This window comes from Artemia sp. Qi Xiang Cuo, chromosome 2 (assembly GCF_049724085.1).
Source record: "Artemia sp. Qi Xiang Cuo chromosome 2, ASM4972408v1, whole genome shotgun sequence".
Taxonomy (NCBI): Eukaryota; Metazoa; Arthropoda; class Branchiopoda; order Anostraca; family Artemiidae; genus Artemia; species Artemia sp. Qi Xiang Cuo.
Window position 1 is genome coordinate 9,838,319 of NC_142795.1, and position 21,994 is coordinate 9,860,312.

The following is a 21,994-nucleotide window of genomic DNA, read 5'->3' on the forward strand; positions in this document are numbered from 1 at the left end:
CTATTAAAAGGGGAACTAGCCATTTAAAATTCCAATCAAATGAGCCCTTTCTGAAGTCAAGCCCAAGGGCATGACTTACAACCTTTGCCCTGAGGGCTGTGGGGGAGTTGTCATCCTCAAAGACCTAATTTTCAGAACTTAATAAAATGGCTGTCTCAAAATTTTGATTGGATGTGTTTGGGGAAAAGATGGGCGTGAGAGGGGGTTTACTTGCCCTCAAATCACTTTCGACTATTAAAAAGGGCACTAGCCCTTTAACCCTTTGAATTTCCAACCGAATGAGCCTTTTTTGAAGTTTCTACGACAACCCCTTCTATAAAAAACCTTATATGCCCCCAGGAAATAACTTAAAGCCTTGCCTTGAGGGTTGTGGGGGAGTGTCCTCCTCAAAAAAATATTTTTTATCAGGAAATCAACTACGCCGAACAAAATGCCTATCTCAAAATTTTGATTGGATGTGTTTGGGGGAATGATGGACGTGGGGGGGGGGCTAGTTGCCCTCCAATGACTTTCGACTATTAAAAAAGGCGCTGGCCCTTTAAATTTCCAATCGAATGAGCCCTTTTTGAAGTTTCTACGACAATGCTTTCTATGAAAACCTTACATGCCCCCAGGGCATAACTTAAAACCCTTGCCCTGAGGGTTGTGGGGAAGTGTCCTCCTCAAAAACACATATTCTATCTGGAAATCAACTACGCTGAACAAAATAGCTATCTTGAAATTTTGATTGGATGTGTTTGGGGGAATGCCGGGCGTGGGGGGGGGGGAGACTAGTTGCACTCCAATCCCTTTAAACTATTAAAAAGAGCACTAGCCCTTTGAATTTCCAATCGAATGAGCCGTTTTGAAGTTTCTACGACAACGCCTTCTATAAAAACCTTATATGCCTCTAGGGCATAACTTAAAACCCTTGCCCTGAGGGTTGTGGGGGAGTGCCCTCCTCAAAAACATATTTGCTATCTGGAAATCAACTACGCTGAACAAAATGGCTATCTCCAAATTTTGATTGGATGTGTTTGGGGAAATGATGTGCGTGGGGGGGGGCTGGTTGCCCACCAATCACTTTCGACTATTAAAAAGGGCACTAGACCTTTGAATTTCAAATCGAATGAGCCTTTTTTGAAGTTTCTACGACAACGTCTTCTATAAAAAACCTTATATGCACCCAGGGTAAAACTTAAAACCCTTGCCCTGAGGGTTGTGAGAGTGTCATCCTCAAAAACATATTTTCTATCAGGAAATCAACTACGCTGAACAAAATGGCTATCTCAAAATTTTGATGGGATGTGTTTGGGGGAATGATGGGCACGTGGGGGGCTTGTTGCCCTCCAATCACTTTTGACCCTTAAAAAAGGCACTAGAACACTCGATTTCCATTTGAATGAGCCCCCATTGAAGTTTCTACAACGACCCCTTTCATATGAAGTGCCTCTGGGGAAAAAAATGATAAATAAATAATAATCAGAGGCAACGCGGTAGCGTTGCCTATAGTAAAGGCCATACGGCTCCGATGTTTTATTATTATTATTTTTTTTTTCCCAGAGGCACTTCATATGGAAGGGGTCGTCGTAGAAGCTTCAAAGGGGGCTCATTCAATTGGAAATCGAGAGTTCTCTAGTGCCCTTTTTGATAGTCGAAAATGATTGGAAGGCAACTAGCCCCCCTCCCCACGCCCATCATTCCCCCAAACACATCCAAACAAAATTTTGAGATAACCATTTTGTTCAGCGTAGTTGATTTCCAGATAGAAAATATATTTTTGAGGAGGATACTGCCCCACAACCCTCAGGGCAAGGGTTTTAAGTTATGCCCTGGGGGCATATAAGGTTTTTACAGAAGGCGTTGTCGTAGAAACTTCAAAACAGGCTCATTCGATTGGAAAATAGAGAGCTAGTGCCCTTTTTAACAGTCGAAAGTGATTGAAGTATAACTAGCCCCCCTCCCCCCCACGCCCATCAATTTCCCAAACACATCCAATGAAAATTTTCAGAGAGATATTTTGTTCAGCGCAGTTGATTGCCAGACAGAAAATATTTTTTTGAGGTGGACACTCCCCCACAACCCTCAGGGCAAGGGTTTTAAGTTATGCCCTGGGGGCATATAAGGTTTTTATAGAAGGCGTTGTCGTAGAAACTTCAAAACAGGCTCATTTGATTGGAAATTATAGGGCTAGTGCCCTTTTTAATAGTCGAAAGTGATTGGAGTGTAACTAGCCCCCCCTCCCCCCAAGCCCATCATTTCCCCAAACACATCCAATCAAAATTTTCAGATAGCCATTTGTTCAGCGTACTTGATTTCCAGATAGAAAATATATTTGTGAGGAGGACACTCCCCCACAACCCTCAGGGCAATGGTTTTAAGTTATGCCCTGGGGGCATATAAGGTTTTTATAGAAGGCGTTGTCATAGAAACTTCAAAACAGGCTCATTTGATTGGAAATTAAAGGGCTAGTGCCCTTTTTAATAGTAGAAAGTGATTGGAGTGTAACTAGCCCCCCCCCACGCCTATCATTTCCCCAAACAAATCCCATCAAAATTTTGAGATAGCCATTTTGTTCAGCGTAGTTGATTTCCACATAGAAAATATATTTTTGAGGAGGATACTCCCCCCCAACCCTCAGGGCAAGGGTTTTAAGTTATGCCCTGGGGTCATATAAGGTTTTTATAGAAGGCGTTGCCATAGAAACTTCAAAAAAGGCTCATTCAATTGGAAATTAAAGAGCTAGTGCCCTTTTTAATAGTCGAAAGTGATTGGAGCGTAACTAGCCCCCTCCCCCTCCACGCCCATCATTTCCCCAAACACATCCAATCAAAATTTTGACATAGCCATTTTGTTCAGCGTAGTTGATTTCCAGATAGAAAATATATTTTTGAGGAGGACACTCCCCCACAACCCTGAGGGAAAGGGTTTTAAGTTATGCCCTGGGGGCATATAAGGTTTTTATAGAAGGCGTTGTCGTAGAAACTTCAAAACAGGCTCATTCGATTGGAAATTCAAAGTTCTAGTGCCCTCTTTGATTATCGTAAATAATTGGAGAGCAACTTGCCCCTCATGCCCATGATTCCACCACACCCACACCATACATATATGCAAATAGCCATTATGTTCAGCTGAACTGATTTTCGGATAGAAAAAATATTTTTGAGGCGGATACTCCCCCACCACCCTCAGGGCAAGGGTTTTAAGTTATGCCCTGGGGCATATAAGGTTTTTATACAAGGCGTTGTCGTAGAAACTTCAAAACATGCTCATTCGATTGGAAATTAAAGAGCTAGGGCCCTTTTTACTGGTCGAAATTGATTGGAGTGTAACTAGCCCCCTCCCCCCCCCCCGCCTATCATTTCCCCCAACCCAACCAATCACAATTTTGAGATAGTCATTTTGTTCAGCGTAGGTGATTTCCGCATAGAAAATATATTTTTGAGGAGGACACTCCCCCACAGCCCTCTGGGCAAGGGTTTTAAGGTATGCCCTGGGGGAATATAAGGTTTTTTTATAGAAGGCGTTGTCGTAGAAACTTCAAAACATGCTCATTCGATTGGAAATTAAAGGGATAGTGTCCTTTTTTATAGTCGAAATTGATTGGAGTGCAACTAGCCCCCCCCCCCCACGCACATCGTTCCCCGACTAACATCCAATCAAAATTCTGAGATAGCCATTTTGTTCAGCACAGTTCATTTCCATAGAAAACATATGTTTTTGAGGAGGACACTCCCCCACAACCTTCGGGGCAAGGGTTTTAAGATATGCCTTGGGGGCATATAAGGTTTTTATAGAAGGCTTTGTCGTAGAAACTTCAAAAAAGGCTCATTCGATTGGAAATTCAAAGGGATAGTGCCCTTTTTAATAGTCGAAAGTGATTGGAGGGCAACTAGCCCCCTCCCCCTGCGCCCATCAGTCCCCCAAACACATCCAATCAAAATTTTGAGATAGCCATTTTGTTCAGCATAGTTTATTTTCAGATAGAAAACCTGTTTTTGAGGAGGACAATCCCCCACAACCCTCAGGGCAAGGGTTTTAAGTTAAGGTGTTTATAGATGGCGTTTTCATAGAAACTTCAAAAAAGGCTCATTCGATTGGAAATTCAAAGGGATAGTGCCCTTTTTAATAGTCAACAGTGATTGGAGGGCAACTAGCAGCCCCCCTCCCCTACGCCTATTATTCCCCCAAACACATCCAATAAAAATTTTGAGATAGCCATTTTTGTTCAGCATAGTTGTATTCCAGATTGAAAATATATTTTTGAGGATGACACTCCCCCACAACCCTCAGGGCAAGGGTTTTAAGTTATGCCCTGGGGGCATATAAGGTTTTTTATAGAAGGCGTTATCGTAGAAACTTCAAAACAGGTTCATTCGATTGGAAATTAAAGGGCTAGTGCCCTTTTTAATAGTCAAAAGTGATTGGAGGGCAACTAGCAGGCCCCCCCCCCTACGCCTATTATTCCCCCAAACACATCCAATCCAAATTTTTAGATAGCCATTTTTGTTCAGCATAGTTGATTTCCAGATTGAAAATATATTTTTGAGGAGGACACTCCCCCACAACCCTCAGGGCAAGGGTTTTAAGTTATGCCCTGGGGGCATATACGGTTTTTATAGAAGGCGTTTTCGTAGAAACTTCAAATCAGGCACATTCGATTGGAAATTCAAAGGGCTAGTGCCATTTTTAATAGTCGAAAGTGATTGGAGGGCATCTAGCCCCCCCCCCCCACCAATCATTCCCCCAAACACATCCAATCAAAATTTTGAGATAGCCATTTTGTTCAACTCTTGTTTGTAGTTATTTTTATTCGATTCAAACTTGATTTGCATATTCAATTTAAGTTTCACTCGCTATAAGATTTATTTATTCATTTACATTAATATATATTGTATATTTGTTTGCATTGATTGTTTATCTAATTTCTGTTCTTTTTGTATTTCATTTATACTTCATTACGAAGATATTTGTTTTTGTTATAATCTTGATTTTCATGTTAAAGCTCGGCATTAATCGTTTTAAGATCTATTTAATCAATTACAGTGTCAATTGTTGTATGTTTTTTGCAATTAGTGTTTGTTTACTTTATGATCGTTCTGGGTTTCATTTATACTTTAATAGTAATTTCTGGTCGTTTTGAGTTTGAATTTTAACAGGTATTTGTATCTCCTGAGCTTAAGTTTAAAATGGCCTTTACTTTTCTTTGAAAAACTTATTTTTCGGAAAGTTTTTTTTTAATTAATAATAATAAAACATTGGAGCCGTATGACCTTTACTATAGGCAACGCTATAGCGTTGCCTCTGATAACTGAATACTTGGAGTTTATATCTTAGTTTCTGTAAGTAGGCTTTGGTTTTGTGTATTTTTGTAATTACTTGCTTTTTTCATTTTTATATACCGTTCTTTTACTATAATTGACATACTTTTTCCATTGCCTTTAGAAAAATGTTTGTCTCTAAGCTTCATTAAATAAAAAAAAACAAGTCTTTTCAACTGAAAGCAAGGAGCAACATTGAAACCTAAAACGAACAGAAATCATTACGCATATGATGGGGGTTGCCCCCCTCCTCAACACATCACTCTTCACGCAACAATTTTTTGGCACTTTAAAAAAAGTTACTTATTGTTCCAATTAAACGACCCTTGTGTTTCAGGAGTCATTTTTAAAGAACTGGGACAAAATTTAAAATTTGGCGCAAAGAGTGAGGTGTTGAGGAGGGGGCAACCTACCTCATATAGAGAATAATTTCTGTTCGTGTTAAGTTTTAATGTTGCTTCTTACTTTCAGTTGAAAAAAATTGTTTTTTTACTTAATTTCTGATCTTTTTTCTAAATAACGCCAGGGCACCTGGCACCTCCACGGAAAAATCCCCCTTCCACAGAAATATCCTCAGGACAATTCAATCTTGGCGAAAATTTACCCCGGACAATTACCCTTAACATCTCCAGGCATAAAATTGCATCGGTAAAGAGAAAGCAAGACATAAAGAAAAGTCGTATAGGAATTCTGACAAATTCACCCAGTGTATAATTTCCTCTGAAAAGTTCACCCCCTGGAAACTTCCCTTTCCAGGGAAAATTCTCCCCGCGAATAATACTCCCAGCAGAAAATTCGTCCTCCCTCCCCACCCGAAAAATGTATGCATACTTCCCAATTACAAATAAAACAATGGGCATATTTTATAACTTAAAAACCTTTCCCCAGGGGCTGGAGGGGGTCATTTTATCTCCAAAGACATAGTCATTGGGCCTTTCAGCTATGCTGAAAAAAAAGCTATCTCAATTTCTTGATCGGACAATTTTGGGAAAGAGGCGTGGGAGGGGGCCTAGTTGCCCTCCAATTTTTTGGTCACTTAGTAAAGGCACTAGAACTTTTAATTTCCGTTAGAATGGGCCCTCTCCCGACGTTCTAGGCTCACCGGGTCGATACGATCACCCCTGGGGCGATACAAGCAGATATGCGCCTGAAACCTCTACAGCAGGATTCTTTGATACGCAGAATCTGAAGGTGTGATTTTCATTAAAATTCTCTGACTTCAAGGGGGTCTTTCCCCCTTTTTTCGAAAATCAGACAAATTTTCTCAGGCTCGTAGCTTTTGATGGGTAAGACTTAAAGAAACTCATATATTTGGAATCAGCATAATAAGCCAATTCTTTTGGTATATCTATTGGTGTCGAAATTCCGTTCTTTTAGAGTTTCGGTTACAATGGAGCCGGGTTGCTCCTTACTTACAGTTCGCTACCACGAAATGTTTGGTTACCCATCAAAATCGAAACAGAGATCATTGAAATATTGATTTTTTTTCTGTGTTACCAAAAGTATTGTATTCATAAAATTTTACAGATACATGAAATTTAATTAGACAAATAGAAAACGTTTTACAACTAACGTATGGAGTGAGTTTAAAACTTAAAACAAATATAAATTACTCTGTATGTAAGGGGGATTACCTCCTTATCAACACCTTGCTCATTAAACAAAAGTTTTTTGTGCTTTGAATTTCTTTTCCATGTGCAAATTTTCTTTGAAAATTTGGAAAAAAGCCAAACTTCATAGTAAAGAGTATGGAGCTAAGGAGGAAACAACCCCCTTCAAATAAAGAATAATCTGTTCAAATAGGTTTCAAATCTGTTCCTTGTTTTCAGTTGAAAAGCTATTTTTTATTTAGTTTCTGATTGTTTTCCAAATCATACCCAGGCTTAACCAAGACATAATTTGAGCTAACGGTCCCTTAAATCCCTGGTGAATTGCTTTTAAAATGTATAAATCAATAATAGTACATTCATTAGTACCGTCCTATGTTTAAATTCGCAATTTCAATTTTGGATAAAATTTGAATAGCCTACACTTAAAAAATGCGATGAATGGTAATTTTGGTAAAAAAAAAAAAAAAACCTTGCTAATATTACTACTAAAGAATTTCGGTTGGATGAAAAGGAATATTATTGTTTGTATGGATGGAAATTGTGTGAGACTTCTGATCTTCTACATAACTGAAGCCATCACAACCTCTACAATAGAATTTTTTATTGACATATACATTACATAGGTTTGTTTAAATACATTAAAGTACTTCATGTAAATAGGAAAAGAAAAATATTGCCATTTAAAATTACTGAAAACTAATTTCGTAGCAGTATTTGCCACCCCAAAGAAATTTCCTGGTGGGACTGATGATGACCTGCCTTGCCTTTTCTACCTCTGAGCTGGTAGATATGGAAATGTGATATTTTAGCTATATAGAGAAACATTTCAATTAATTCCTACTCCTGCCACTTTCAACATTTATCTGAAACCTCATGAAGAGTAAGCAGTTTGTCGATTAAAATGTACTTTTTTAGGAGTCCCCACCTAAACAATGACCCCCGTCTCATTATAGCTGATACGCAATTACAGATCACCAAACGTGGCGTAATTTCATTACAAATAAAGCATCAACTTGGTTGAATCCAGTACTGCCAATGTCTGGCATTACTTCTTTTGCAATTGGGAAGCCTAAAATATAGTTATTGACACTTTTAAATCAATTAGCTTCTCAGCCTTTCAAATTGATTGCAAATTCGTCCTCTTCGGGGTAAAGGGGTAGTTTAGTGCCCTAAAATAGCAGAAAACAACTTTCCCCTGGCTCAATATGTAAGGTCACTTAAAAAAGAGCTTTAAATTTACGTTTAAATGAGCTCCCTCCCACTTCTGAAAAAAAGTGAAATTCCACATTTTGAAGATTGGAGCTTGAAACCTCTATGGTAGGTTTCTCGGATATGATGTATCTAATAAAGGGGTTTTCAGTAAGATCGCTTGCTTTTTTGGGGGCGTTTCCCTTTTTCGAAAATGGGGCAGATTTCCTCAGATTTTTGGTGGGTAACAATAAACTGAAAGAATTTTATATATTTAGAATCAGCATAAAAAGCCAACACTACCGGTGTAGCAAATGTCATGCAAATTGCAATTTTTGTTTTGGTGAATATTGGTCCAAGTCACTTTTTACTTCCAGTTTTTTTTATCACAAACTATTTGATAAGATTCTCTTGATACGAAAATTTTTTGAACCTGTTCATTTTATTTAGTTGAATAGAACAAGAAAAAGAAAGAGGGTCAATTTTACAGCTGGATGGAAAGTTTAAATTTTTTTTTCATATAATGGATTTAAGTTCAGCGGGAGAATTGTCCTGTTATGAAAAAGATACATTTTACATGGCCGTTATAAAATCAAAACGTGGTATCTATGCAGGCAGGACAATTTTTGATCTACTCCTTCTGTAAACTATTTTAAGGTGTAGAAAATCGCATAAAGACAAGTCTACATCTATTATTATCTACGGAAGTAATAAATCTTTCTGTAATTTCGGTTTGAGTCTGATTTTCTTTTAAGATTAAATGCAAAATAATTAAATACATTATTGATTAAATAAATTGATCTCTTTGCCAGGAATCCTTGTCATTTAAAATTTACTGTATTGTATTTCATTTTGCATGCAATTTAATTGTTCTTTTTATTTGAGTGTTTTTTCCTAAAAGTATTTAAAAATAAACTTATTCCTACGAAAAAAATAAATCCTGGAATATATTTCCTGTAACCTAACCACCACTGATATTTTGGCGTATGCCCCCCCCCCTGGAAAATCTTCTGCCGGCGCCCTTGACACCTTCACAAAGAACTTATTCAATCTTGCAGACACAGGGATATTTGTGAATGTGAAATGGACTTAGCTAAAGGAGTATCTTTGTCAAATTATTTTCTGTTGTATATAGAATATATTTATATTGTATAAAGGAGGCAACAAACAAGAACAATCGAATATATATTCGATGGTTATTGAATTTGAAGTTATCCAGTATTTTGCAGTAGGTTGCATCAAGACATGGTTTATTGTAGAAAGAGAAAAGCCAAGACAGATAGTCCAAGTAATTGTGGAGACAAATGTTAAAATGGCTGCGGCACGGGTAAATGGCGGGAGTAGGTAGGATTTTTTCTAAAATCTATGAAAAGATAATTCACAGAGGACTTCATGAATATTTGGATAAACTAGGAATATTCTGTGACAGCCAATTTGGACTCCGCAGTAAAGATTCTACTAGCCATGCTGTTCACTATCTTCTGGATGTAGTCAATGGAGCTCTAGAAAAAGGTCTTATTGCTTTAACGATCTTTGTCAATTTCAAAAAAGCCTTCGACACTGTGGATTTTGAGTTGTTGTTCTGTCACCTGGCTAGTCTGGGGATAAAAGACGTTTGCTTGGATTGGTTTAAATCATATTTGTATGGAAGGTCAACTAAAGTAATGTTAGGTGACATCGTTAGTGGAGTCTATCCTGTAAAATGTGTAGTTCCACAGGGCTCAGTCCTGGGTCCGTTACTCTTTCTCGTATCCGTTGATACTCTAAGTTTCTACATGCCTAAAGCAACTGTTACAGCATTTGCAGATGACACTGCTTTGATGATCTTTGCACAGTCACTGGAAGAACTAGTGGATAAAGCAAACCGAACGCTGGAAAACGTTCTGATGTTTACCTCCTTGAGTTACCTTGCTGTTAATACTTCTAAAACAAATTATATGATTTTTAGTAGGGTAGGAAAAATTGTAAATAGTGCTTTGAAAATTTGTCGCATTCGCAGGTTTTTGAAAATAAATATTTGGGATTTTATGATGATAATAATTTTATTTGGAAGAAACACATAAATATGATTTCTTCTAAACTTGCACGAGGTCTTGGAGTGATACGGTGTTTAAAACAGGTGTTACCTTTAACTGTTATAAGAAATGTATATCCTACTGCTTTTCATCTTTTTATTGTTTATGGTTGCTGTATTTATGCATCTAAATTTTCTTCAAATATTAAAAAACTGCTGATTCTTCAGAATAAGGCGCTTAGAATACTAGGTGAGTTTATTCAGTATGAGCACACGCGTGAACGTTTTTTAAGTTTTAGATTTTTAAATTTTTAACAGATCAGGGACCATCAAGCGGAAGTGTTTACTTACCAAGTGCTTAATAGATTATCTCCTGAATATTTTAGAGATTTTTTAAGCTTAATTCAGATTATCATCAGCATAGGACTAGAGGTCGTGGAAGCTTAGTCTCAAAAGTAAGGAGTACCAGTCGAACTAGTTTTGTAATTAGAAACTATGCAGTTAATTTATATAATGGTTTACCAGAGAGCATTAGAGTCAGAAAACCAGTTTCAGTTTAAAATTATATTTAAAAAAGTTTTTTTTGGTCGGGAATTGAATATTTTTTATTGTTGTTTTTTACATTTTTAATTTTTTGGGGGTTTCTTTTGTGGGTATTTTTTTTTTATTCAGGAGAGTTGAATAGCATTGAAAGGCGAGAAAAGAGTAGGAACAGTGAAAGAGTTTGGTTTATCATGAAAGTTTGTGTGATGCTGCTCAAGCCACAACAGTGGCTTAATAAAGTGTCACACATTCTTACCATTTTCTACGTTTGGTTGATAATGTTATTTTAAAAATGTGGCAAGTACCAGTTAAGTATGATGTAATTATTAGTTGAAAATGATACCCATCTCATCTTATCTGTTACTCTGTCTCATCTGTTCTGTTACTCTCATCTGGAGCATGGACATGGCATATGGTAAATCACAAAAAAAATCTATTTTGAAATGTTTCTAGCCTTTGGCTAAAAAAATTGTTTACATGTATTTTTGTTATTGTCTATGAGTTATTTTTGTTATTTTCTTGTTTTCCAAAAAACAAGTTTTTTAAACTGAAAGTAAGGAGCAACATTAAAACTTAAAACGAACAGAAATTATTCCGTATATGGAAGGGGCTTTCCCCTCCTCAACGCCTCGCTCTTTACGCTAAAGTTTGACTCTGTCTCAAAACTTTATTTTTTAAACAATAAAAAACTTTAGCGTAAAGAGCAAGGCCTTGAGGAGGGGAAAGCCCCTTCCATATACGGAATAATTTCTGTTCGTTTTAAGTTTTAATGTTGCTCCTTACTTTCAGTTTAAAAAACTTGTTTTTTTTATTTAATTATAGTAAAGATCACTGGAGGTGCAATGTATTATTTTTTGTTGTTGTTGTTGTTTAGACCGGGGCACTTTGTATTGAAAGAGTTGTTGTGGGAACTTCAAAAAGGGCTCATTCGATTGAAAATAGAAAGGGCTGAAATATACAAATGAATGTGAATTGTCAGTTTAATATACATATACTGGTATTTAGTAATCAAAATGTTGATATTATTTGATTTATTAAAGTTATAAAATTAAAAACATTTATATTTTTTTCAGCTAAGTGCAAATTTTGTTCTGGCCTTGGGAAGGCATAGGGGTTTTGCGCCCAACTTATGTTAATTTCTTCTCGTTTGAGTTTGACTCGGTTATTTATTGTAATTTCTGTTCGTTTTGGGTTTCATTTATTTATATTATTCTGATGGTTTTTTAGTTAATGCAGCTTTTATTTTGGCTCACCGTCATTGAATAAGAAAAAAAAAATTGCGTAAAATTTTTACTTTTCTTTTGCTAAATGGCTGTCTCTAAATTTGGTTCTGACGTAATTTACAAATTAACTTACGTAACGAACTTCTATAATCGTATATTTTTCTTCTGGCAAAAAATACAAAGTTGCAGATTTTTGCAGATATGACCTTGAAACCTATGTACTAGGGTTTTCTGATACGCTTAATCTGACGGTGTGATTTTCGTTAAAATTCTTTCACTTGTAGGGGACGTTTCCACCCTCTTTAAAAAATCAGGTAAATTTTCTGAGGCTCGTAGCCTTATATTTAGAATCAGCATTATAAGCCCATTCTTTTGATACATTTATTGACATTAAAATTTCGTTTTTAAAAGTTTCGATTACTAGTGAGCCATATCGCTTGTTTTTTTTTATTGTTTTTTTTTTATTACGTATATCTTACTACGCATATGAGGGGGTTCTCCCCTTAGTCAATACCACGCTCTTTACATTAACAGTTAAAAAAAATTTAATTCACAAAACCCTGAATCACAAAGGCCGTTTAATTAGAATAGATAGCTCTTTTGAAATCAATAAAAAAAAAAGAACTGTAGCATAAAGAGCGATGTATTGACTTGGAGGAGAACCCCCTCATATACGTAATAATTTCTGTTTGTTTTAAGTTCTAATCTTGCTTCTTACTTTCAGTTGAAAAAATTTGTTTGTTTTTTTATTTAATTTCTTATCTTTTTTTAAATAATGCTTGGAAATCCGGCGCCCCCTTCATAGAAATGTCCCTTAACCCAAACAAACATTCTCCACGGAAAGATTCTCCCCAGTAACCCCTTCCTCCAGCCCCCCCAACAGAAAAAATCCTTCCTGAAAATGTCTGTATACTTCCCAATAACCAATACAATATGTAAGCAATGGGTGAAGTTCATAGCTTGAAGCCCTTCCCCTGGGAACTGCGGGGGATTAAGTCATCCTAAAAGACATTTATTACATTTTCGACCATGCTGAACAAAATGGCTATATCAAAATTTTAATTGGGTGACTTTGGGAAAAATGAGCGTGGGATTTTTTTGGTCACTTAAAAAGGGCACAAGAATTTTTCATTTCTGTTCCAATGAACCGTTCCACGATAATCTAGGACCACTGGGTTGATATGATCACCCCTGGGAAAAAGAAAAAAAAACAAATAAACACACATCCGTGATCTTTCTTTCTTCTGACAAAAAAAATACAATTTCCACATTTTTGGAGATAGGAGCTTGAAACCTCTATAGTAGGGTTCTCTGATACGCTGAATATGATGGTGTGATTTTCATTAAGGTTCTATAACTTTTAGGGGGTCTTTCCCCCTTTTTTCGAAAATCAGCTAAATTTTCTCTGGCACGTAACTTTTGATGGGCAAAATTAAACTTGATCAAACTTACATATTTGAAATCAACATTAAAATCTGATTCTTCTTATGTACCTATTGGTGTCAGAATTCCGTTTTTTAGAGTTTCGGTTACCATTGAGCCGGGTTGCTCCTTACTTACAGTTTGTTACCACAAACTGTTTGAAAATGTCAAGCCTTCCAATCACTTTCGACTATTAAAAAGAGCACAAGGCCTTTCGATTTCCAATCAAATGAGCTCTTTTTGAAATGACAAGGCTTTCTATAAACACCTTATATGCCCCCTGGGCATAAATTACAACCCTTACCCTAAGGTCTATTAGGGTGGTTGTCATCTTCTAAGACCGAATTTCCAGAACTTTCAACTACGTTAAACAAAATGACTATCTCAAAATTTTGATTGGATGTGTTTGGGAAAATGGTGGGCGTGAGAGGGGCGGTAGTCGCTCTCCAATCACTTTCAACTATTAAAAATTGCCCTAGGCCTTTCAATTTCCAATCAAATGAGCCCTTTTGGAGTTTCTACAACAAAACTTTCAATAAAAATTTTATATGCCCCCAGGGCATTAATTTACAGCCCTTACCCTGAGTGCTGGGGGGTTGTCATTCTCAAAGACCTTAATTTCCAGAACTTTGTTCTACGTTGAACAAAATGGCTATCTGAAAATTTTGATTGGATGTGTTTGGAGGACTGGTGGGAGTCAGAGGGGGGTTAGTTACCTTCTAATCACTTTAGACAATCAAACAGGGTACTAGGCCTCTGAATGTCAAATGTAATGAGCCCCTGGTGAAGTTTTACCACAACTCTAGCAATAAAAACTTTATATACACCCTGGGCGGAACCTACAACCTTTGCTCGTAGGGCTCTAGGGGGATTGTCATCCTTAAATACATAATTTCCCGAACTTTCAACTATGTTGAACAAAATGGCCATCTCTAAACTTTGATTGGATGTTTTGGGGGGAATGGTGGGCTTAAGAGGGGGGTTAATTACTCTCCACTCATTTTTGACTATTAAAAAGGGCAATTTCAATTTCCAATTAAATGAGCCCTTTTTAAAATTTCTATAACAACTTTCTATATAGACTTTATATGCCCCAGGGCATAACTTACAACCCTTGCACTGAGGGCTCTGAGGGGGTTATCATCCTAAAAGACCTAATTTTATGAACTTTCAACTATGTTGAACAAAATGGATATCTCAAAATTTTGATTGGATGTGTTTGTGAAAATGATGGGCATGAGAGGGGCGTTAGTCGCTCTCCAATCACTTTCAACTATTAAAAAAAGGCACTAGCCCTTTCAATTTCCAATTTAATGAGCCCTTTTTAAGTTTCTACACTTTCAACAAAAATCTTATACGCCCCCAGGGAATAACTTACCACCCGGGCCCTGAGGGCTGTGGGGGGGGGAGGGGTTGTCATCCTTAAAGACCTAATTTCCAAACCTTTCAACTACGTTGAATAAAATAGCTATCTAAAATATTGATTGGATGTGTTTGAGGAAAAGATGGATGTGAGAGGGGGGTTAGTTGCCCTTAAATCCCTTTCGGCTATTAAAAAAGGCACTAGCCCTTTCAATTTTCAATCGAATGAGCCCTTTTTCAAGTTTCTAACAAAGATTTCAATACAAACCTTATATGCCCCCAGGGCACAACTTATAACCCTTGCCCTGAAGACTCTTGAGGGAGTGTCCTGCTCAAAGGTATAATTTCCTGAACTTTGAACTGCGTGGAACAAAATGGCTATCTCAAAATGTTCATTGGATGTGTTTGGGAAAATGGTGGGCGGGGTAGGGGTGTTAGTCGCTTTCCAATCACTTTTGACTATTAAAAAGGGCACTAGCCATTTTAATTTCCAATCGAAAGAGCTCTTTTTGAAGTTTCTACACGTTATATATAAACCTTATATGCCCCCTGGGCATAATTTACAACCCTTGCCCTGAGGGATGTGGGGGGGGGGGGTATTATCCTCAAAGACTTAATTTCCAGAACTTAAAACTACGTTGAATAAAATGGCTATCTCAAAGTTTTGATTAGATGTCTTTGGGGAAAAGGTGGACATGAGAGGCAAGTTAGTTACCCTCTAATCACTTTCAACTATTAAAAAGGGCACTAGCCCTTTGAATTTCCAAACAAATTTCGAATTGAACGAGCACTTTTTTGAAGTTCTACAACAACACCTTCAGTAAAAAACCTTATATGCCCCCAGGGCATAACTTACAAGCCCTGCTCAAAAACATAATTTCTATCTGGAAATACACTATGCTGAACAAAACGGTTATCTCAAAATTTTGATTGGATGTGTTTTGGGAAACGGTGGGCGTGAAAGGGGTGTTAGTCGCCCTCCAACCACTTTTGACTATTAAAAAGGGCACAAGCCACTCCAATTTTCAATTGAATGAGCCCTTTTTGAAGTTTCTATGACAACTTCTTTGATACAAAGTGCCCTGCTCTAAAGGAAAAAATTAATAAATAATACATTGTGCCAACATTGTTCTTATATGCCCCCAGGGCATAACTTAAAACCCTTGCCCTGAGGGTTGTGGGGGAGTGTCCTCCTCTTTACTTAGTCCCTGTTTCTTGTCTTGTTCTCAAGTGTCCCTGTTCTTTACTTAAGCAGCACAATTGCGCTGCCTATGATTTATACAACAACTTTCTATATAAACCTTATATGCCCCCAGGGCATAACTTACAACCCTTGCACTGAGGGTTCTGAGGGGATTATCATCCTAAAAGACCCAATTTCCAGAACATTCAACTATGTTGAACAAAATGGATATTTCAGAATTTTGATTGGATGTTTTGGAAAATGGTGGGTGTGAGAGGGGTGTTAGTCACTATCCAATCACTTTCAATTATTAAAAAGGCACTAGCTCTTTCAATCTCTAATTGAATGAGCCCTTTTGAAGCTTCTATGACAATGCTTTCAATAAAAACTTTATATGCCCCCAGGGCATAATTTACAACCCTTACCATGAGGGCTGTGGGGGGGGGGAGGGGTTTTCATCCTTAAAGACCTAATTTCCAAAACTGCCCCCAGGGTTGTAGGGGAGTGTCCTCCTCAAAAACATATTTTCTATCTGGAAATCAACTACATTGAATAAAATGGCTATTCAATGGATGTGTTTGGGGGAATGATGGGCATGGGGGGAGGCTAGTTGCCCTCCAATATCTTTCAACTATTAAAAAGGGCACTAGCCCTTTGAATTTTCCATCAAATGAGCCTCTTTTGAAGTTTCTATGGCAACACCTTCCATAAAAACCTTATATGCACCCAGGGCATAACTTAAAACACTTGCCCTGAGGGCTGTGGGGGAGTGTCCTCCTCAAAAATATGTTTCTATCTGGAAATCAACTATGCTGAACAAAATGGCTATCTCAAAATTTTTACTGGATGTGTTTGGGGGGAATGATGGGCGTGGGGGGGACAATAATTGCCCTCTAATCACTTTTGACATATTCAAAAGAGCATTAGCCTTTGGAATTTCCAATCAAATGAGCCTGTTTTGTAGTTTCTATAACAATGCCTTCAGTAAAAACCTTATATGCCCCCAGGGCGTAACTTAAAACCCTTGCCCTGAGGGCTCTGGGGGAGTGTCCTCCTCAAAAACATATTTTCTATCTGGAAATCAACTATGCTGGAAAAAATAGCTATTTCAAAATTTTGATTGGATGTGTTTGGGGGAATGATGGGCGGGGGGGGGGGGCTAGTAGCCCTCCAGTCACTTTCGACTATTAAAAAGGGCACGAGCCCATTGAATTTCCAATCGAATGAGCCTTTTTTGAAGTTTCTATGACAATGCCTTCTATAAAAAGCTTATATGCCCCTAGGGCATCACTTAAAACCCTTGGCCTGAAAGTTGTGGGGAAGTGTCCTCCTCAAAAACATATTTTCTATCTGGAAATCAACTATGTTGAACAAGATGGCTATCTCACAATTGTGATGGGATGTGTTTGGGGGAATGATGGGCATGGGGGGGCTAGTTTCCCTCCAATCACTTTTGACTATTAAAAGGGGCACTAGCCCTTCAAATTACCAATTGAATGAGCATGTTTTGAAGTTTCTATGACAACGCCTTCTATAAAAACCTTATATGCACCCAGGGCATAACTTAAAACCCTTGCCCCGAGGGTTGTGGGGGAGTGTCCTCCTCAAAAACATATTTTCTATCTGGAAATCAACTATGCTGAACAAAATGGCTATCTCAAAATTTTGATTGGATGTGTTTGTGGGAATGATGGGCATGGGGGGCGGGGGGCTAGTTACCCTCCCATCACTTTCGACTATTAAAAAGGGCACTAGCCACTCTAATTTCTAATTGAATGAGCCCTTTTCAAAGTTTCTACAACAACTCCTTCAATAGAAAGTGCTCAGGTATGGAGAAAAAAAAACACACACACACAGATTGTGCTCACATTGTTCTTTACTTAGGCAGTGCTAGCACACTGCCCATGATAATTGAGTTGTGTGTTCATGTACTACCTGACAAAGTAAAGGCAAAAGCTCCAAATTTACTGGAAAATGCAATTTCCATTATTTCTGCAGAATTTTAAGCTATATAGGCTAAGGGCTATTCTACTTTTATCATCTTCACTGCTCCCATTGTCTTTACAAATAATACTACCAAGGTAAGTGAAGCTGCCCACCTAATTCCAGGGGATAGGCCTACAGGCTAAAGTACATCCCTGGAAGGTATCTTGAAGTACCTACCTCCATGCCTTCTCTCTAGACAAACCTGAAATTTGCCTCCATGACATTGAAATTTTGACAAAACAAAATTTTATCTTAATTTTCAATTATCAGTTTCTTTTTCTCTGGCTTTAGTTATGAAAATGCAATTCATGTTGTTTGAATAGAATTTTAAGCCATATCAATTTTTTTTTTTTTTTTCAAAATTTAGGAAATGTATTTGCAAATCTTTAAAACCTTACAAATTGGGATTGAGCAAAGTAGTGAAGCTGAATACAATTTTGTTGCACTTCATTTAAACTATTAAAAAGGGCACTAGCCACTCTAATTTCCAATTGAATGAGCCCTTTTCAAAGTTTCTACAACAACTCCTTCAATACAAAGTCTCTGGGCATGGAGAAAAAAAAACACACACAGATTGTGCTCACATTGTTCTTTACTTAGGCAGTGCTAGCATACTGCCTATGATAATTGAGTTGTGTGTTCATGTACTACCTGACAAAGTAAAGGCACAAGCTCCAAATTTACTTGAAAATACAATTTCCATTATTTCTGCAGAATTTTAAGCTATATAGGCTAATGGTAAAATTCTTGATGAGCTACTTTTTCCTTTCTTGGAAAATGGTAAGGTTAGGGAAATGAAACTTTTGGTAATGAATCCAGGGCCAAAAAAGCTCTAGAAGGTATTGCTAGGTTAATATGTTAATGGTCTTCTGATTTCTATGTCTTAGAAATTTGTCTACTTGAATTTTTAAATTTGCATACCTGTTGGAATTTTGACAAAAAACACTATAGGCCTATCTTAACTTTTAGTTTTCATTTTCTCTGGTTGTAGTTTTGAAAATGCAATCCCTGTTACTTGAGTAGAATTTCAAGCTATATCAAAGAGTTTTTCCTAAATTTAGGAAATGTATGTGCAAATCTTTGGAACCTCATAAGTTGAGACTGAGCAAAGTTGTGAAGCTGAAAATACTTTTCTCATACTTCATCAAAGTAGAAGATTTATTTTGCAAGGCTCTGGGTTTATTCCTGAGAATTCACCTCTTTCAACTAATTTGCAAGATAGACACAATCCCTTTAACTAGAATTTTACCCAAAGAATAACATTCTGAATTAGCTAGGCTCCATTAACAACAACATTCTTAGCCATAGATAGCATGCTTCATTCTTACCAGAGAAACTATTTGATTGATTTTCAGGCTTGGCTTGAGTTTGGGGAAGGCTTATGCTTGGCCTGTTCTCAAAACTAAACAGTTTAATAACAGAAGAGTAGTAGTCTACTTTTCAATCCCAATATTTTTTTGTATACTCATTGGCTTTATTTAACATTATAAACCAATTGTTGATGAGAATAAGTACAGAGCATAATGACAAACCCCAAAAATCAGCAAACAGTACTTGTATGATAAATGCCCTACTATTCAAGTTGCAAGAACATCAGGTAGAGCATATATAATGTAAGTACCCAGCAAACTTTTGCATAGCCTAGTACTATATCTGTCCCTGTTAGGGCTGGATGAAATCTGAATATGACAGCAGTGATTATTAGATTTGGAAAGGATATAGATTTTTTCTGGGATTTTTAAATAGTTAGCTTGGTAGAAGATGAAATCACCCCTTGATGAACCTTTAATGCTCTTATGAAATATACTAATCACTATAAACTGCCACTGCACATTCCCTTTTGAGCTCTTAAAGGTATCTTTGAAGTTACACCTTGTTTCTTATTCTTTAGTGTTGAAAAACTAAGATAAAAATATGCAATTTAATTTTAAATCCAATGCTAAGTTGATATTTTGGTAAATTTATAGTTTTTATCTTAAATTGCACTTGCCAGCAATAAGGACAAGTCCTGTAAATGCTGTTCAATGATGATGAAGGCTTGACTGATCAGGTGCATTCTATACTGTGAGCCAAAGCTTCATGTACCAGTCTTTTCAACTGCAGACTTAAAGGCTTCAAAACTTGGAGATTTAACAGCCTTTCCATGATAGCCTAAAGAAGCTAAAGTAGAATTTTACCTAAATTCTAAATGTGGTCTCTGTTGACAAGCAATTGAAAAAAAAAATGATATTTCATATTTATTATTTATAGAATAAATATCAAGCAATAAAAGTTACATTTTTAGAATCAGAATGCTATCAGCTTTCTGTTAATAGGCCTATGTGAATAAAACTGAAATGATATATATACCAAATTGGATAATTGGTACTTTTGAAAAGAGGCCCTTCTAGATAAGTCAATAATCTAATAATTTCAAGTATTGGTAAATATTTACCAAATCATATTATTCAGTTAAGAATAAAGTGAATACACCATTCAATGCCTTTTTTTTATGCTGATTACAAATATAATAATCATTTCTATTGGAAATGAATTTCAGCCCCCCCCCTAACCTAACCTACGCCCACCCCCATGTGCCAATATATATCCTAAATTGACATAGGGGGGGGGGGCTAAAATTAATTTCCAATAGAAATGATTGTTATATTGAAAATCAGCATAAAAAAAGGCATCAAATGGTATAGGCTATTCACTTTAGTTGTTACTCAATAATATGATTTGGCAAATATTTACTGAATATACTACTCAATGCCTTTTTTTATGCTCTTTTCAAATATAATACTCATTTTGTCAGAAATGAATTTTACCCTCACCCCTATATGTACCAATTCAGGGTATATATTTGCACATTAGGGGGGGGGAGGTAAATTTTATTTCTGTTGTAAGTAAGTGTGGAGGTAAGTTTATACTTTACCCCCACCCCCCTAATGTGCAAATATATACCCTGAATTGGTATATAGGGGTGGGGGTAAAATGAGTATTATATTTGGAAAGAGCATAAAAAAGGCATCAAGTGGTATATTCACTTTATTCGTAAGTCAATAATATGATTTGGTAAATATTTACCAATGTTTCCTCCCGTTCTTACCCAAATTTTTATAATTTCAGAACGGCAACCACTACAGCCTAGGCTATTTTTAGAAACACCATAGAACAAGGAATAAAATGCTAATAGGCTAGCCTAGTTATATTTTATCAGCACGTTTTCTTTGTAGGTGGACAAACACAGCAAATTTGCCGGATATAATAAAGAAGTCTGCTTACCTGTCATCCATTTTTGCTTATTATGTTACACCAGGATTATTTCGGAATACAAATATCCTTTTCTTTGTTTTCTTCCTCGATAGTACCAAAGTATAATCACCTCACCTACGGAACAAGTACTGACAAAACTCTCCAAAAGTGACCCCGCGTATCTCAGCGCCTCTAGACACAAAGTAATGTACTACTTAATCGCTCCGAGCCAAAGTACTTTGCTACGAGCCAATAGATTATGCTAGAGCGTGATTCAGGCGACGAGTGGCCTGGAAAGTTGCATTGAATTGTGTAACTACGGTATTTAGTTGCCAGGTTCGCATAGGTATGGAATCGTCTCCGGAGACGCGGACAAAGGGTCACTTTTTTGTGTGGAGAGGATAGGTTTTGTCAGTACTTGTTCCGTAGGTGATTATACTTTGGATAGTACTATGGTTTCGAAACAATAATCTTTTTTAATGGCTCGGACCAAAGAGTATGGGAAACTATAAGAATTAAGACTGGCACTATTGTCCAAAAAAATAACCTGTGCCATCTTGTGTCTGGTGAAGTTTTACATTTTTTGAAGGTAAAGACCCCAAAAATATTTAGGTAGATAACCTATAAGATTAAAGTTACTTAGCTTGATTAGTTAGCCCTGATTTATCCCCATAAAACCTGGGCCTACTGAGTCTTGGGCTCTTTACGTTCAAAATATGCTAAATTTCGCCAGAAACGAGATGGCGTTGGTGATTTTTTTGGACACTAGCGCCAGTTTTCACTCTTATAGTTTTCCTTACTCTTTGGGCTCAGACCTGAAAAATTCACTTTTTGATTTGAAGCAACGCTCTGCTGCCATAAGATCTGCTCCGTGTTTATCAGAGTCTATCGTTAGTCGGTTACAATTGTTTTGTGTGGCTGACAGCCAA

The 21,994-nt window shown here is 37.0% G+C and overlaps 1 protein-coding gene across 1 annotated transcript in view; it reads right to left on the reverse strand.

Moving 5' to 3' along the window:
* Positions 1 to 21,249, reverse strand: part of beag (IC cytokine homolog beag) — a 62,470-nt gene extending 41,221 nt beyond the window's left edge. The window contains exon 1 of the mRNA XM_089099070.1: positions 21,096 to 21,249. Coding sequence (XP_088955196.1) covers positions 21,096 to 21,106 — 11 coding nt within the window. The 5' untranslated portion in view covers positions 21,107 to 21,249. The remainder of the gene's footprint in view (positions 1 to 21,095) is intronic.
* Positions 21,250 to 21,994: the final 745 nt, after the last annotated feature.